The sequence below is a fragment of the Neoarius graeffei genome, chromosome 22 (genome assembly GCF_027579695.1).
Source record: "Neoarius graeffei isolate fNeoGra1 chromosome 22, fNeoGra1.pri, whole genome shotgun sequence".
In the NCBI taxonomy this organism is placed as follows: Eukaryota; Metazoa; Chordata; class Actinopteri; order Siluriformes; family Ariidae; genus Neoarius; species Neoarius graeffei.
Genome location: NC_083590.1, coordinates 45,330,795 through 45,347,931, shown reverse-complemented (window position 1 = coordinate 45,347,931; position 17,137 = coordinate 45,330,795). Strand labels below are relative to the sequence as shown.

Here is a 17,137-nt window from a genome sequence, read left to right as displayed (position 1 = left end):
TTTTTTTTTTTTCCTAGACACACAAGACCTTACTGCATGGGTGGCATCACAACATGATCGGCATCACATCATGTTCAAGCAGAATGCTCATTCCACAGGTGGTTCTTATTGTTACGTGCTCCCCCCTTCTCTTTCCTCAGGTACTCCTGATTTTGGCGAGGAGCCTATTAAAGCGGTGCTGGAGGAGACGTCGTTCTCTCACACTCGGATGAAGCAGTTTCCCCAGTCTGCTCCTTGTCCCCCCCCCGCTTTCTTTTTTATTGAGAACGGAGGTCTGGTCGTCTAGTTTTTGCGGCTTTGTTTATTAGTTTAGTTTATTCACCGTTTTGGTTAATTGAGGAGAGAAACTTCAGGTCCGATGGCCCATGGCCTGGCTGGCTCAGGCCCCCGCCATCTTTTTTGGTTCTTTTGGGCCAGACCTCCAGACTCCTTCAGGTTTAATTCATTCTTTTTGGTAAGGTTTATAAATATTTTTTTTAGTCAACAGCGTCCTCTTGATAAGTTTCTGGTCACTGATTGTGCCAAATTGTCTGGCGTGGCCATAACTTTTATTATAAAGACAATTAAACAGATTACAATTAAAGCTGTAGAGTACATGCTTGAATATTGACAGCACATCCATCAGGCACCCTCACAATCACAGGCCACGTGTTATCATGCTAATTTAATGGAGGTCATCATCGAAACCAACATCCTTTGGTGTGCTGGAAAACCGTGACCCACAGTTGTGGTAGGGTTTTTTTTACGGCCTGGCATTTCATCCGGACAGCAAACCCAAGTGCACGATATGGTCAAAAGTTTCTGAACGCCTCGCCATCGCATTCATGTGTGCTTGCTGATCTCAACCAGATTTCCTGTGATAATATTCTCCAGTCTTCTCGGAAGGCTTTCCACTATATTTTGGAGTGTGGCTGTGGAGATTTGTTCATTCAGCCTCAAGAGCATTAGGGAAACCAGTCAGGGTTCCAGTTCATCCTAAAGGTGATCAGTGGGGTTGAGGTCAGGGCTCTGTGCAGGACACTTGAGTTCTTCTACTTTGGCAAACCATATCTTCATGGAGCTTGCTTTGTGCACAGGGGCACTGTCATGTTGGAACAGGTTTTAGCTTTTTGGTTCCAGTGAAGGGAAATTGTAATGCTACAGTGTACAAAGTCATCCTATATAATTGTGTTCTTCCATCTTTGTGGCAACAATAGGGGTGTTCACACGGCAACTTTTACTCTGGTGTCGCACCGGGGCTGCCCCGGTAGAGCGTTCACACGGTACAAAGCTATACCGGTGTAGCCCCTGAAAGAGGAACACCACTTGACGAGCCACAAACTCGACGTGAAGGAGCTGTGTGGTATTACTCCAGGCAAATGGTGATCACACCAGACACTAAGAGAGTCTGAGTTCTGTTTCACGACCCACCATTCTGCATATTTTTGTGCATGTATTCATATCCCCAAACCAGGTGAAAAATCAGTGGATAAGAGCTTCATCAGTCCACGTTAAGGCCAATTTATGCTGACAACGCAGTCCTCGCAGATGGCGTCTGCGTAGCCCCCCCACCTTCACAGACGCTCTGCGTGCACCTCCCAAAAATTGTGACCACCACAGAAGCCTCGCAGACAGCGTCGCAGACAAGAGGGCTCTGATTGGTCCAGTCTACATCCACTGTACACGCACTTCCGCTTCCCTACTTTCCCGGTTTGGTTTGTTTTCACGACCGCCATTTTTAAAAACATGAGCGAAGATGGAGCAGCACGAAGAGCGGTTGATCGAGGAAGTACGTACATCTATACGACTCCAGTTCTAGTCATTATAAGTAACCGGAGGATAAACACTCCACTAACCACACCCACCAACTACTCCTAGCGATTTCGCGACTTCGCGCCCCCTTGCGTTGTGGCGGTGAATAACATCGCGCACGCCTATTACTCCCCGCTCAACGATAAATTACAACTGTCTGCGAAAAGCCATCTGCTAAAGCCTTGTCACAAGAGCATGCAGAGGCCCTTAGCGGTCATGTTTCTATTCATTAATTTAGTTTCAATACGTTTTTGAAACGGTTGAGTGTTGTGTTTACACTCACCGGCCACTTTAATAGGAACTTGTTCTTGGTTCTAAGAGCCATGTTCTTGGCTGCAGGAATGGAACCCAACGTGGTCTTGTGCTGTTGCATGCTGAGATGCTTTTCTGTTCACCACGGTTGTAAAGACTGATTATATGAGTTACTATATCCTTCCTGGCAAAAAAAAAAAAAAAGCTCGAACCAATCTGACCATGTTCCTCTGACCTCTCTTATCAACAAGGCGTTTGTTTCCGCCCACAGAAGCGTCATTCACTCACTCACTCAGCGTTTTTTGTTTTTCACACCATTCTGTGTAAACTCGAGAGACTGTTGTGTGTGAAAACTCTAGGAGATCAGCAGGTTCTGAAACACTCCAACCAGTCCATCTGGCCCAAACCAACACCCATGTCGCAATGAAAGTAAATCACACTTTGAGATCACAATTTTTCCCATTCTGATGTTTGAACATTGTGAACTGAAGCTCTTGATTTTGCATCTCCATGATTTGATGCATCATGCTGCTGTCAAGGGATCAGCTGATTAGAGAACTGCAGAACACAGCAGGTGGGTGTATGGGTGTTCCGAATAAAGTGGCCAGTGTGTGAGGGTTTTTTTCTTTCCTGTATAATTTCAACTCCAATATACTGTAGTACACAACCATAACTTTGTCAATGTCCAAATATTTCGGGACACCACTGTATCGCAGAATTGAAACGTTTCATAGCAGTTCATACATGTACAAAGAAAAGAGCATTTAGAACCAAATGTGTGTAATGTGTCACCTGTAGTTTTTTTATCTCTTTCTTGAGGTCAGCCTCATACTTCTCTTTTTGGTTGGCATTGGCTGCATTGTGAAGCTGGAGAAAGAAAAGCACAAGCACAGACATGCACATTTGCTGAAGGAGAACAATTATGTGCTCCAAGTGCAAAATATATACACTTTTGAAGGATCGCTAAAATATTTTAAAAACAGATTTGATCACGCTGGTCATCTTGCTTGAAAGTAAGCATAAATCAATTACTGGTGAGAGTCCATGTGTGCTGCAGACGCTTACCTTTTGCCAAATGTCTTCAAACTGTTCTACTCCTTCTGCGACTTTTTTTAGACATCGATCAATTTCACCTGAAACGAAAAAAAGAAAAAAAAAAAAAAAAAAAAAAAAAACAGTCAGAGGCTCAGAGTAGAGCCCTGCACTCCCACGGGAGTCCCGCGGGACCCGACGCAAAGCAGTGTGGTGCGGGACAAATTCTGAAAGCTCATTGCGGGCGCGGGCGGGAGTGCACAATGCGGGAGCGGGCGGGAGAGATGATCAGCTGCAGTCCCGCTAACTAAAAACGTGTTTAAAATAAAATTTATAAATTATTAATTTATGTCTATCATATATAATTTGTGCTGGATATTTTATTTGGCATTAATAAAAACATTTTAAGATGCCTAAATTTGCGGATGTGGTCTAATCTCGCGTACGTTTCCGATTCCTTTCCGCTCTTCCGTGTTTGAGATCTCCGATCATGGCAGAAGAGCAGAGCTCCTCTAGTGAAGCTCACAGTGCTTCAGAAGTAAGTGCTGCTTTAAAAAGAGGTACATTTACCGTTAAAAAGTCAAGAGTCCTATTGGGTATCTCTGTAAAGCCTCAGCTGCGCATGCCGCCTGGCAACGCGCACCCTCACTACGTGCGCTAGGTGAAGGATCGGTCAGTGGAGAGCTCAGCATGTTTAATTCCCCAAGCCAATGACAAGAACTTTCATGAGAAATAACGCGAACGTCTGCATCATGCGGGATTTGCGGGCAGGAGCGGGACAAAATATGGCAGGCGCAGGCGGGAGCGAAAATCATAATTCTTTGCGGGAGCGGGACTGCACAATGCGGGAGCAGGACTGAAAATTCTGTCCCGCGCAGACCTCTAGCTCAGAGCATATAAGGAAACGTTAGGAAACTGAACGTTAGCTGTTGTGGGAAGAAATATCATTTATTTCTGTTGGATGTAAATCATTCATGCAGAGAGAAATTCAGATTTTTTTTTTTTAACTTGACAAAGTAACGTGTTCAACATGCGATGTTTACGAATAACTTCCGTCATCACCCGTTGGCGGTCGTGACTCCTGAGCTTTATTTGTGATAAATCAGGATTTTAAAACATGAAACAGCCAGAGAGATGCGCAGAAACGTTCGCAGTGATTCCATAACTTCCATGCAAATTTAAGCGACAAGATTCATGTAAGGGAAATAATATGGTTTTAGAAAGCGATGACGGACACAATTCTTTGTATATTTGAGAGGAAATGTCAACTTCGAGTGTTCGTGTCACTTGTTGACATTCCGCGCGCCGGATCTGCCACGTTTCTAGCGCAGAGTTGACGTTGACAGCGAGGAGACTTAAGCGAATAAATTCAAGACGCAGTTTCACATCAGATTATTTGACCCCGCACCAATATTTTTTTTGAAAACGGAACATCCAAGCTTTCTATTTATGTAAAAATTGATGGATTTCGCATTTATTAAGTGATTTTGTGTGTCTATGTGTCAGCCCTGTGATGACCTGGCGACTTGTCCAGGGTGTACCCCGCCTTTCACCTGTAGTCAGCTGGGATAGGCTCCAGCTTGCCTGCGACCCTGTAGAACAGGATAAAGCAGCTAGAGATAATGAGATGAGATTTAATTGAATAGTTCAACCACTTATAGTGGCGTGACAGGCATAATTTTTACATGAAAATGCGGCTGAAGAGACGATCTATGAGTCTGTCAGCGTTTCTGAGCGATTCTGACCAATGGGAAATTGAGTGAGCCGTCAGAAAACATGCTCTGTGAACAGGCTGCCAGCGGCCGGGCCAACGTGCTGTACGAAGGCTGGAGCAGCCGGTTTGCAGTTGTTTAACTGATAAAATATTACATTAATACGCATACAAAGTGGACACCCATAATGGTAAAGCTTTTGTACAAAATTAAAACGAATGACAACTTTTGTGTATAAAACGACTTGATGGAAACAAGTGTACCTCGTCAAAAGTTAATTAGTGGACAAGTTTCTGCCTTCTTAATGCGTTTGAGATCAAACAGTAAATAATAAACATACAGTAAATAGCCCTGTTCCACAACTGTAGTAATCCATATGTCAAGAATCGCTCAACTAAGACTACGTTCAGACTGCACCCTGAAACGACCCATATCCGATTTTTTTGCCCATATGCGACCTGTATCCGATTTGTTATTAACAATCTGAACGACACAGATCCGATTTTTTCACATGCGACCCAGGCCGCTTGGATATGTGGTCCTAATTCCGATGCATATCCGTTATTTTCACATGCGACTGCAGTCTGACCGGACAGGTCGCATTCATGCGACCTACACGTCATCAACAAGAGACAAACGTCACTATTCTGCGTTGGCTAATCCCGCCTCTTTGGTGGAAAACAACAACATTTGTACAGTTTTCAGAATTTAAATAGACTTTTATAGAACTGATCAAGCTAATGGTGGATTTGGTAGGGACCTGGATGTTGATCTGTTAGCCTGATTAAATAAAACAGTTTCTATAACTGATTTATAACTTAAACCATCCTGTATTACAAGATAAGATTGTTCTGGAAATTTCCAGTAATTTGACACCTTCGGTCTCATTAGTCTGCTGCCCACATTAATCAGATTATTGTGTGAGTTCCGCCGCAGCCACAAAAACCACATCGCCAGGTCTCGCCTCATCTCCATGTTTTACTTGCAAACTTGAAGAGTGCGCTTTTTTTTTGTTTACGTATTACGTAGATGTGCTTATTACGTGTCAATTTGCGCATGCGGGACACTTTTGGGTCGTTTTCCGTTCATATTGGAGATCGCATACAAGTCTCATATAACTGGTAATGTGAACGGCCTAACAAAAAAGTCGGATTTCACAACAAACCGGATATGGGTCGTTTCAGGTTGCAGTCTGAACGTAGTGTAAGTAACAAGAAACGACATCCATCATTACTTTCACACATGAAGTGTCTTAACTATTAATAATAATAAAGAAAAAAAAACCCACTGAATTAGAAGGCGTGTCCAAATTTTTGACTGGTACTGTACTTTATTGCACCCTCTGCTGTCTGAGCAACACAATTACGCGAGGAAAAATCAGAATCAGAATAAGATTCTGCAGCCTGGTTGGAACCTTCATCAGAAATTTGGATCATGATTTATCATTGCACGATAGATCATCACATACCGAGGAGAATATCACAGTGGCGCTGTGCAACCGGAAACTTAATACAAGCTGGTTGATACAATTTGCATGTCGCATGGCCTGAAAAGGGCTTCATGCAGGAGGTTCCAGAAATACTGATGAATCAATTCTGGAGAGAGAAATTCTCTCATCGTTCTTGTGCACGGCTGATCAGCAGGTACAGGAAACATTTTCTGGAGGTGTTTAATGCCAAAAAGAGGTTTTTACCGGTCATATAAGGGGACGCATACTGAAAATGATTTCCAGGCTAAAAATGATGAATAAAAGTGTTCAATAAAATCATGAAATTTACTTCATGAGTAATTAAACAGAATTATAAAAGAAAGTGAATAGTATGAAGAAAAGTGCCAATCAGTGCTCGAAAACAAAGATTATGCAGCCTGGTTGGAACCTTCATCAATTTGAAACTGGCTTCATGTTAAAACTGTTAATGTTATAAGGGGTGTTCGCACGGCAACTTTTACTCCGGTGTCGCACCGGGGCTGCCCCGGTAGAGCGTTCACACGGTACAAAGTTATACCGGTGTAGCCCCTGAAAGCTGCTTAAACCGGTGCAAATCTAACCCTGCTCGGGAGGTGGTTTAAGAAATTTACTCTGGAGTAAATGCTAGTTTGCGGGGCAGCACCGATATAAAATGGGACGTCTGAACGCTACAGGGGTAGACTCGCTACGCATGAGGAGAGTTGATTACATACGGGCATTGCATAATTTGCATCCTGGTATTTTACGCTTCCAAAATGGCGAATATCAACAACAACAGAACTGCGTGTCTTCCAGTGTTGCCAGATTGGGCGGTTTTAAGTGCATTTTGGCGGATTTGAACATATTTTGGGCTGGAAAACATCAGCAGTATCTGGCAACACTGGTCTCTTCATCCACGTCGTTTTCCCGGTGCTTGGTGATGCCATGACAACCGGGAAAAGGAAGTACATTTTCACGCATGCGCATATTTCATTTCCGCATTACTACTATCGTATAGCACGGTCGCAAAAACTGCCGTGTGATCGCAAGTGGGGCTGCACCGGTGCTAACACGCTTCTCTCTAGTAAGCAGGTTTGTGACGTGTGAACGCTCCACAAAATTTACACCGGTGTAAGATATATCGCAACAAAATACATCGGTGCAGCATCGATGCAAATATGTGCCATGTGAACACCCCTATAGTCATGCTGTCTGTTGTTGCCCAAATGAGGATGGGTTCCCTTTTGAGTCTGGTTCCTCTCGAGGTTTCTTCCTCATGCCGTCTGAGGGAGTTTTTCCTTGCCACCGTCGCCACAGGCTTGCTCATTGGGGATAGATTAGGGATAAATGTCTTAAGTCGTTCAAATTCTGTAAAGCTGCTTTGTGACAATGTTTATTGTTAAAAGCGCTATACAAATAAACTTGACTTGACTCGAAAGATGCCAAGTGCTTAACCAGAGACCCGTCAACCTGTCCTTGTGACGGGCAGTTGCCAGTGTGTGACGGGCAAAAGTGTGACATGACGGGAATTTTTTCGTCCTGCCGGTCACTACTTTGTTAAGCTTTTACTCTCTGATCCATCATATATTTTTGTTTCCATGGGAACATTATGGAGATTTGACAACTCGGTTTCGTTTTTGATGATGAGTAGTTACGAAAACGGCCGAGTGCCGAAATGCAACCGACATATCATTGGTCAATTGTATCATGTGACCAGCGCCGACTGCATTCACGCCAGAGAACAGCCGACTAGTCGGTTTAGTTTCAAGCCATTCTGAAGAAGATAGTACAGTCTAGAAAAATTTAGTATGAGGGCGCTCACCATGGCGAGGGAGCGAAGCGACGGGGGGAGATGGTGCCGGTTGTCCGTCCCCCCCTCCGCCGTGCGAAGCCTTTGAAAAATTGAGGCTACAATGGGACATTCTGAGGCTATCCGAGAGGGAAATTGTAACAAATTGTCTGTCAACATTGAAAAATAAAGAAGTTATCTTCTTCTGCCCCGGACAGTCTTTGGCTTTCTTCCGTTTCGTGCCGCGGGATGACATCTTTAAAATGCCCAAGTGTCAACAAAAACAACTCGCAAACTACTTCCGTCAAAAGCTCCCGCGCCAGTGGGTGAAAGGTCATTCAGTCTCGAGAACTCTCGCTGACATACAAGTCAGCTGACCTTGTATGTAACCCACGTCAAATCTCGCGAGAGCAGCCGTGACAAGTAAACAACTAAACAACATGGCGCCTCGGTCTGGAAAACGCCAATTCGGATTGTTTTTGCACCGTCTGGCGGTGTATCTACTATGACTGGAATATTTTTGAAGTAATTATAACGTATTTGATGATCAGACACATTGTCACGTGGTGTTGCTGGGATGTTTTCACGGAGAAAAGATCGTTTTGAGAAAGATTGCATGTTGTGCAGTAGCATATAAGTGCATGGCTTAAGTGTGACTTGGGGTTCAAGCGGCATTTCGGTAAGGGGGCGCATGCCGAGAGTAAGAGGGCCCAGCGCCCCTGTTCCCCGGTTTAGACGAAAGCCTGTAGTAGACGATGGCGAAAATGACAAATTTTTTTGCCTTGTTGAAAGAAACTGCTTCTGTTTCACATGAGGATCCTGTACAATCACCACCATGTGAATTGACGTCAACGTCAGAGAGCCAAGTGAAACAAGAAGAGCCTCCAAAGAAAAAACCCGACGAGAGAAAAGCACTTCAGTTCCAAAGAAGAGAAAACAGACGAGGCCGTTTCCGAAACACTGGCATATGATTAGCTTGAATCTTCAGTGTTTAATCAGACTTTCTGTGATAGTTTGTATGCTTTGTTTGTATACGTTTAGCCAAAAGCCTGCATTATGGTATAGCCAGCATTTATTACGATGTCAAAACATCCTTTGAAGCATGAAAATATGTACGGTAAAATTAAGTCATTAAATCAGATTCTTGTTTACACTATATAAGCTCATTTCATGTTTTTATTGATGCTGCGGTTTTGAAACGTAAGCTGACAGATGCTCTTATACCCCTTTTCCACCAAATCAGTTCCAGGGCTGGTTCGGGGCCAGTGCTGGTGCTGGTTCACAATTCGTTCAACTTGCGAGCCAGCTGAGAACCAGTTTGCTTTTCCATCGCTCGCGGTGCCACGTCATTATGTCGCTGTATACGTCAGTTACGTCGCTGTATACGTCATTACGTCGCTGTATACGTCATTACGTCGCTGTATACATCAGTTACGTCGCTGTATACGGAAGTTACGGCGCTACGTTTACATAAACCTTGGCGTGAATATCAAAGCAAAAACAACACGGAAGAAGCAGCAGCGGCAACAATAACAATAATGGATGACTTTGCGTTTGTACACATGCTGCTTCTCGTCGCTTAAAAATGGCGATCTTTCGCGGTCTTGTTATTGTTGTTGGTTTTAACAACTCCGCCCCCCCCGCTGATGTAAGCGGTTCTTTCCTCTGGCCCAGCAGAGAGTTGGTGCTAGCCTGGAACCGGTTTTTCTGGCCCCAGAGCCAGTTCTTTGTCAGTGGAAACAGAAAACCCGGTTCCAAACTAAGCACTGGCCCCGAACCAGCCCTGGAACTGCTTTGGTGGAAAAGGGGCATGAGTAAGCTAGATTGTTTTTATAGAACCTTTTTTTAATAGAATTAATTTTAATAGTGTTGATGTTACTGTTTGAGAAAAAAGTTCACACCGATTGCTCGTGACTCCCACTTCTTCATGTCAGGCTAAGCCCTTGACCATTACTACTTGTACTGAACTGGAATCATGCACACAGTAGTCCTTGTGCTTGTAGCAGTCCTATGTACAATCTGTAATCCTCATGTTCAGTTGCAGTCTGTGTTGAGCGGTCTCCGTTTCTAAATCTGCTCAATATTCGTAGGGCTTTGGTGTCGTACTTAAAGGCGTCTGCCAAATTAATAGTGTGTTATTCCCTCCTGGTTTTACAAAGTCTCAGACACATCATCTTAGCTGAACAATTTCCAGAATGTGCGATGATGGAACGGACTCCTCCTCACCTTGGAGTTTTCTTTTATCAGCCATGACTTGACTAAGATGTTTTCTTCATGCCTTCTTTTGCTAGAATGGAAAAAACAAAGTACATCGTTAGTCAAATGAGTAAAAGATTTGGTCCATACGGAAAGTAAAAATGTACAAACTTTTTGACCTGAGCATGCTTGTTTCATTATCTCTAGCCGCAAGCTGGAGCCTATCCCAGCTGACTACGGGCGAAAGGCGGGGTACACCCTGGACAAGTCGCCAGGTCAGCACAGGGCTGACACATAGACACAGACAACCATTCACACTCACATTCACACCTACGGTCAATTTAGAGTCACCAGTTAACCTAACCTGCATGTCTTTGGACTGTGGGGGAAACCGGAGCACCCGGAGGAAACCCACGCGGACACGGGGAGAACATGCAAACTCCGCACAGAAAGGCCCTCGCTGGCCATGGGGCTCGAACCCGGACCTTCTTGCTGTGAGGCGACAGCGCTAACCACTACACCACTGTGCCGCCCTCAGTAAGACATAATACCCCAAAAATATATGGGGACAATGAACAACATTTTAATAAAAACATTATTTAAAAAAATTTAGATAAACGAAATCATCCGTATTTTGTTTGGCTGAATCAATGCAATGCATAACGCATCAGCACAGCTGAGACAGCTGATCTTTAAGTGCATCATGAACTGTTTTTTTTTTTTTTTAAGTCTAAGTAGTTTTCTTAAATAAATTTTATATATAGTGTCTTGCAAAAGTATTCATCCCCCTTGGTGTTTGTCCTGTTTTGTTGCATTACAAGATGGAATTAAAATGGATTTTGGAAGGTTAGCACCATTTGATTTACACAACATGTCTACCACTTTAAAGGTGAAACTTGCTGTTTTATTGTGACACAAAAAAATAATTAAAGTTGAAAAAACAGAAATCTGGAGTGTGCATAAATATTCACCCCCCACCAAATCAATACTTCGTAGAGCCACCTTTTGCTGCAAATACAGCTGTAAGTCTCTTGGGGGTATGTCTCTATTAGCTTATCACATCTAGCCACTGGGATTTTTGCTCATTCCTCAAGGCAAAACTGCTCCAACTCCTTCAAGTTAGATGGGTTGCGTTGGTGTACAGCAATCTTCAAGTTATGCCACAGATTCTCAATTGGATTGAGGTCTGGGCTTTGATTAGGCCATTCCAAGACATTTAAACGTTTCCCTTTAAACCACTCCAGTGTAGCTTTAGCAGTATGTTTAGGGTCATTGTCTTGCTGGAATGTGAACCTTCGTCCCAGTCTCAAACCTCTGGCTGACTCGAACAGGTTTTCCTCCAGAATTGCCCTGTATTTAGTGCCATCCATCTTTCCTTCAGTCCTGACCAGCTTTCCTGTCCCTGCAAATGAAAAACATCCCCACAGCATGATGCTGCCACCACCATGCTTCACTGTAGGGATGGTGTTCTCAGGGTGGTGGGTTTGCGCCACACACGGCATTTCCCATGATGGCCAAAAAGATCAATTTTAGTGTCATTTGACCAGAGAATCTTCTTCCATGTGTTTGGGGAGTCTGCCACATGCTGTTGGGCAAACTTCAGACGTGATTTTTTTAAGCAATGACCTCTTTCTGGCCACTCTTCCATAAAGCCCCACTCTGTGGAGTTTATGGCTTAAAGTGTTCCTGTGGACAGATACTCCCATCTCTGCTGTGAATCTTTGTAGCTCCTTCAGTGTTATCTTTGGTGTCTTTGTTGCATCTCTGATTAATGCCCTCCCTGCCCGGTCTGTGAGTTTTGGTGGGTGGCCTTCTCGTCAGGTTTGTAGTGGTGCCATATTCTTTCCATTTTGCTATTATGGATTTAATGGTGTGGCAGCACGGTGGTGTAGTGGTTAGCACTGTCGCCTCACAGCAAGAAGGTCCTGGGTTTGAGCCCAGCAGCCGACGAGGGCTTTTCTGTGCGGCGTTTGCATGTTCTTCCCGTGTCCGCGTGGGTTTCCTCCAGGTGCTCCGGTTTCCCCCACAGTCCAAAGACATGCAGGTTAGGTTAACTGGTGACTCTAAATTGACTGTAGGTGTGAATGGTTGTCTGTGTCTATGTGTCAGCCCTGTGATGACCTGGCGACTTGTCCAGGGTGTACCCCGCCTTTCGCCCGTAGTCAGCTGGGATAGGCTCCAGCTTGCCTGCGACCCTGCAGAACAGGATAAGCGGATAGATGGATGGATGGATTTAACGGTGCTCCCTGGTATATTCAAAGTTTGGGATATTTTTTATAACCCAACCCTGATCTATACTTCCCCACAACTTTGACTCTGACCTGTTTGAAGGCTCCTTGGTTATGTTGCTTGCTTAGTAGTGTAACAGAGTCAGGGTCCTTCCAGAACAGGTTGATTTATACAGACGTCATGTGACAGATCATGTGACACTGATTGCAAACAGGTGGATTTTAATCAACTAATTATGTGACCTATGAAATGAATTGGTTGGACCAGCTCTTATTTAGGGGTTTCATATAAAGGGGGCGAATACTTATGCACACTCCAGATTTCTGTTTTTTCATTTTAATTATTGTTTGTGTCACAATAAAAAAAAAGTGCACTTTTAAAGTGGTAGGCATGTCGTGTAAATCAAATGGTGCTAATCCCCCAAAGATCCATTTTAATTCCAGCTTGTAATGTGACAAAACAGGACAAATACCAAGGGGGATGAATACTTTTGCAAGACACACACACACACACACACACATATATGGGTGAAGACGACACACTACAGTCTATAAGCCGTGTGTCTCAGGCTTTCATTAAATACATCTTTGGCTACTTTCACACTGCAGGCAAAAGTGGTCCATATCTGATCCCCCCATACAGTATGTAGGCATATCAGGTGAAAATTCAACTTCAATCCAAATTGCTTGAAATGGCTCTCAGTGAATTCAGAATTGAATGCAGAACAAAATACTTTTACAGAATTAAAATGTTTATCCGTTCTTGAGATATTACAAATCAAAGATTGAAAAAGCGGCTTAATTTTTAGAAAACTGCTGTAATGTTCTGTATGAGGGTCACATGGTCCAAAATGGGCCTCATTAACCAATGAGAACATGGTTTTTCTTAACTTCATTGTTCAGGATATTTGCATGGAAATTGGCAGCACATGGATGGTTGTATACTGAATAAAAAGTTTGAAAAATTAGTGAAAACCAATTATGCAAATTAGTATAAATTAATATTATGCTAATTAAGTTTAAATGTTAAACTGCTACACTCTCTTCTTCAAAGTAGGGATGGCGAAAACTAAAAAAAAAAAAAAAAAAATCTTGACCGACCACCGAGCCTCAATAGCCGGTTAAAGTCGGTTAACCTATGAGTTTAAACAGGGATGCAAACGGCGCACCTTTCGGCGGATGCCACCTTTTTCATGGCTGAATCGTGCAGATCCGATTTTTTTTTTTTGGGGGGGGGGGGGGGGGGGGGGCGTTGGAGTGTCTGAATAATTTCATCAGAGTAAATTCTGTATTAAATGTGTGTGCGCAGCTTTCTGATTTACTGTTTTCTTCTCATACTTATACTTCCTATGTTTCATGGACTGGAACGGCATTTGCTTATTTAGTAATTTTAATACAGAATTTACTCTGATGAAATTATTCAGACACTCCAACGCCCCCCCCCCCCCCCAAAAAAAAAAGAAAAAAAAAATCGGATCTGCACAATTCAGCCGTGAAAAAGTCGGCATCTGCGCCTTTAGTTTGTGTGGAGAGATATGATCTGCAATAACATGCATTGTTGGCTACAGACCGAAACATACTTTCAGAATGCACTGGCCAAGGCAGGACTAAACTCAATGTGCCTTCTAATAATAATTAAAAAAAAAAAAAAAAAAACAGAAGAGTAATTTGTAAGCTAAAAAGCCTGTGTCTACACTTTTCTTTCGCCGAGTGGCAGCTATCTTCAACTGGGGCGGGAGGGCGGGACATGACTGAATGGGTGTTTCTGATTTGTCAGCTGTCGTCCTTACACCGCATGGCATGCCCCAAGCGTTTACAACACAGAATTCCAGGTTCTCCGCTACAAAATCGGCAGCTTCAAAATGATTGATTTTTTTTTTTTAACCGACAACCAAAAAAAAATTAACCGGTTGACGTTGATTCGGTCAACCACCAGTCAAACGGTCATCGGTTAACATCCCTACTTCAAGGTTTCACCAAATGGCTTTATTTGCACAATATAAAGCGGATCTTAACTCTCATTTATACATCAATATTAATTATAAAATATGCATAAATTAGCATTGAATGTCAAGGTCATTCACATCTACCGTTCTCTATCAAAATAAACATGTAATAAAAGATCATTTCTAATCCCCTCTTTGTGCTCTGTAGGCTTTGTATTTCTAAGTAGAACTTACTCGTGTTTATATGAAAGAATATAAATGATTATTTTGATTAATATTCACAGCTCGAAACAACTGTCTGATCCACATCCAATAAACAATTCACATTAACTGAACTGACACTCACGTTTCTGACTTCCGGGTTTTTTTTTTTAAATCTCATTCCAACCACTAAGATCTCAATATTTTTCATCAAAACAACTACAGTTGTATTCTAAAACAGTTATTTATTTACTTTAATCCGTAATAATCCAGTGAGAAACCGATCAGGAGAGAGTGAGCCTGACCGCTTTCCCGTGACTCAAAAAGCACTGGCAGTTTCCCCCGACATCACGCGAGCAGTTTTTACTCTGTTGGACTGACTTCACCCTGCCGTTACTCCCGAAATACTGAACAGATCATAACGAGATAAATTTCTTTGGAAAGCAGAGATAAGCTTTTTAATGATAGTATTCACGATAGAAAATATTACAGACTTAAGCAATGACAGATCTGGGAACTTAAATGAGTGTCTTCATGGACAGTTTTCACAGCACAGACAGTGAGTATCTGATATACCTAAAGCCTAGGTCACAACCGGACGGACGTATGATTTTTTTGGCCGTGCGATTTTTGGCGTTTCTCAAATCGCTGCGTTTTTTTTGTTCATGAAGAAAGATGCACGTTGGCCATAAGTTTGTCTTGCAACCTGAAAAAAACGTAAGCGCCCGTAGAGTTTGTTTGACATGACAAAGAACCTCTGCGGCCGGTCTGCGGCTCGAAAATCAGCACGTCACACGCGCGCCCTCCGTGCGTTTCACGCGTGCCCTCCATTCGTTTCTTGCTTTTTTGCACGTAGACCGGCCGTAGGAGCATGTACGGCCGGTTGTGACCGAGGCTTAAAGTAAGTGACTCAGATATGCCCCCCCAATCACAGTATGAAAAAAAAACCCATGAAATATAATCTCAATTCTGATTTAGGACACTGGCTATATTCAAAATCTGATGTGTGTGTATATCGGATTGGAATCCAATCATGCCTACACATAGGCCACTTTATTAGGTACACCCCTACACCTGGTGTTTTATGCAGCTCTCTAATCAGCCGATCGCTTGGCAGCAGCACAATGCATAAAATCATGCAGATACAAATCAAGAGCTTCAGTTCATGTTCACGTCAAACATCAGAACGGGGAAAATTGTGATGTATGTGACTTCCACTGCGACATGGGTGTTGGTTTGAGCCAGATGGACAGATGCTGATCTCCTGGGGTTTTCACACACAACAGTCTCTAGAGTTTACACAGACAGAATGATGCGAGAAACAAAAAAAAACATTGAGTTGAGTGTGCGACAGTTCTGTGGGTGGAAACAAACACCTTGTTGATGACAGAGGGTCAGAGGAAAATGGACAGATTAGTTTGAGCTGCCAGGAAGATGATAGTAACTCATATAATCAGTCTTTACAACCGTGGTGAGCAGAAAAGCATCTCAGCATGCAACAGCACAAGACCACATTCAGTGCGTTTCCATGCACATCCAACTCGAACTACTGTCGGTAATCGAGCTAAGGGTCCCAGCAGGGGTGCCAGAGAAATCCAATCCTACATGCACACAAGGAAATCAAGCTATTGTGTGAGGTACATTGTGCACCCAAGCCACAGGTGGCGCTACACGCCCCATCGTGTTGGTACACTTCCGGTTGTCGTCATGAAGAGCTATTCAAGAGTATAAACAAAGTTATCAGTTCCGTGTTCACAAGAATAACAACGACGAGGACAGCAACATCGAGATTATATATATATATATATATATATATATATATATATATATATATATATTAGTGCTGTCAAAAATGTCGCGTTATTAACGCGTTAACTTGACTCAATTTTAATGGCGATAATTTTTTTTATCGCGAGATTAACGCTCTGTGACATGATGTAGGTTTTTCATAAGCTTTTGAAACTGCCAGGAACTTGGAACAGAGACTTTGCTTAGAAAACTGATAGCAGCTAGACTGTAATGCCACGCCCCGCACAGCCAGAGTCCTCTGCCCACCCCAAAGAACCAGCGCAGGCAGGGCGCGCTAGTAGAGATGGGATTTATGGCTCTTTGATGGGATCCGCATCTTTGTGATCCGTTCTTTGAAAAGAGACGTTCAAAAGACTGGCTAATTTGGCTCTTTTTAAATATTTATTCAGTTTTAAGAAGACAGCCTCTAAAGAAGCCAGATCCCTCTGAACTGTAAACTCAATGCTATCCCAGAAATCCTTCCTGTAATATGCAAATTTGGCCGCCTCTGATTGGACAGCGCGACGCATCAACAGGCAGAAAGTGTAAAAGTACAAAATGTGTTAAGTGAGCTGAAACAGTAAAGATCAGATTCAATGCAATATTTATCAACGAACAACTTAAAGTTAATATAATGGTGTACTTTATATTATAATCAAGCATGTCAAGCCTACCGTCACTGTGTAACCTATCTCTCTAATTAGAGTTGTAGACTAACTCAAACAGTAGATCATTTCACTCATGGTTCTCTTGCT

The 17,137-nt window shown here is 43.0% G+C and overlaps 1 protein-coding gene across 5 annotated transcripts in view; it reads right to left on the bottom strand.

Annotated features, from left to right (window-relative positions):
• Positions 1-17,137, bottom strand: part of cnot3b (CCR4-NOT transcription complex, subunit 3b) — a 140,430-nt gene that overhangs the window by 81,658 nt on the left and 41,635 nt on the right. For all 5 annotated transcript variants that reach the window (XM_060904855.1, XM_060904857.1, XM_060904858.1 and 2 more), the window contains exons 2-4: positions 10,250-10,310; positions 3,109-3,176; positions 2,836-2,910 (exon numbers count right to left, since the gene is read on the bottom strand). In XM_060904855.1, the coding sequence (XP_060760838.1) occupies positions 2,836-2,910; positions 3,109-3,176; positions 10,250-10,274 (168 nt within the window). In that variant the 5' untranslated portion in view covers positions 10,275-10,310. The remainder of the gene's footprint in view (positions 1-2,835; positions 2,911-3,108; positions 3,177-10,249; positions 10,311-17,137) is intronic.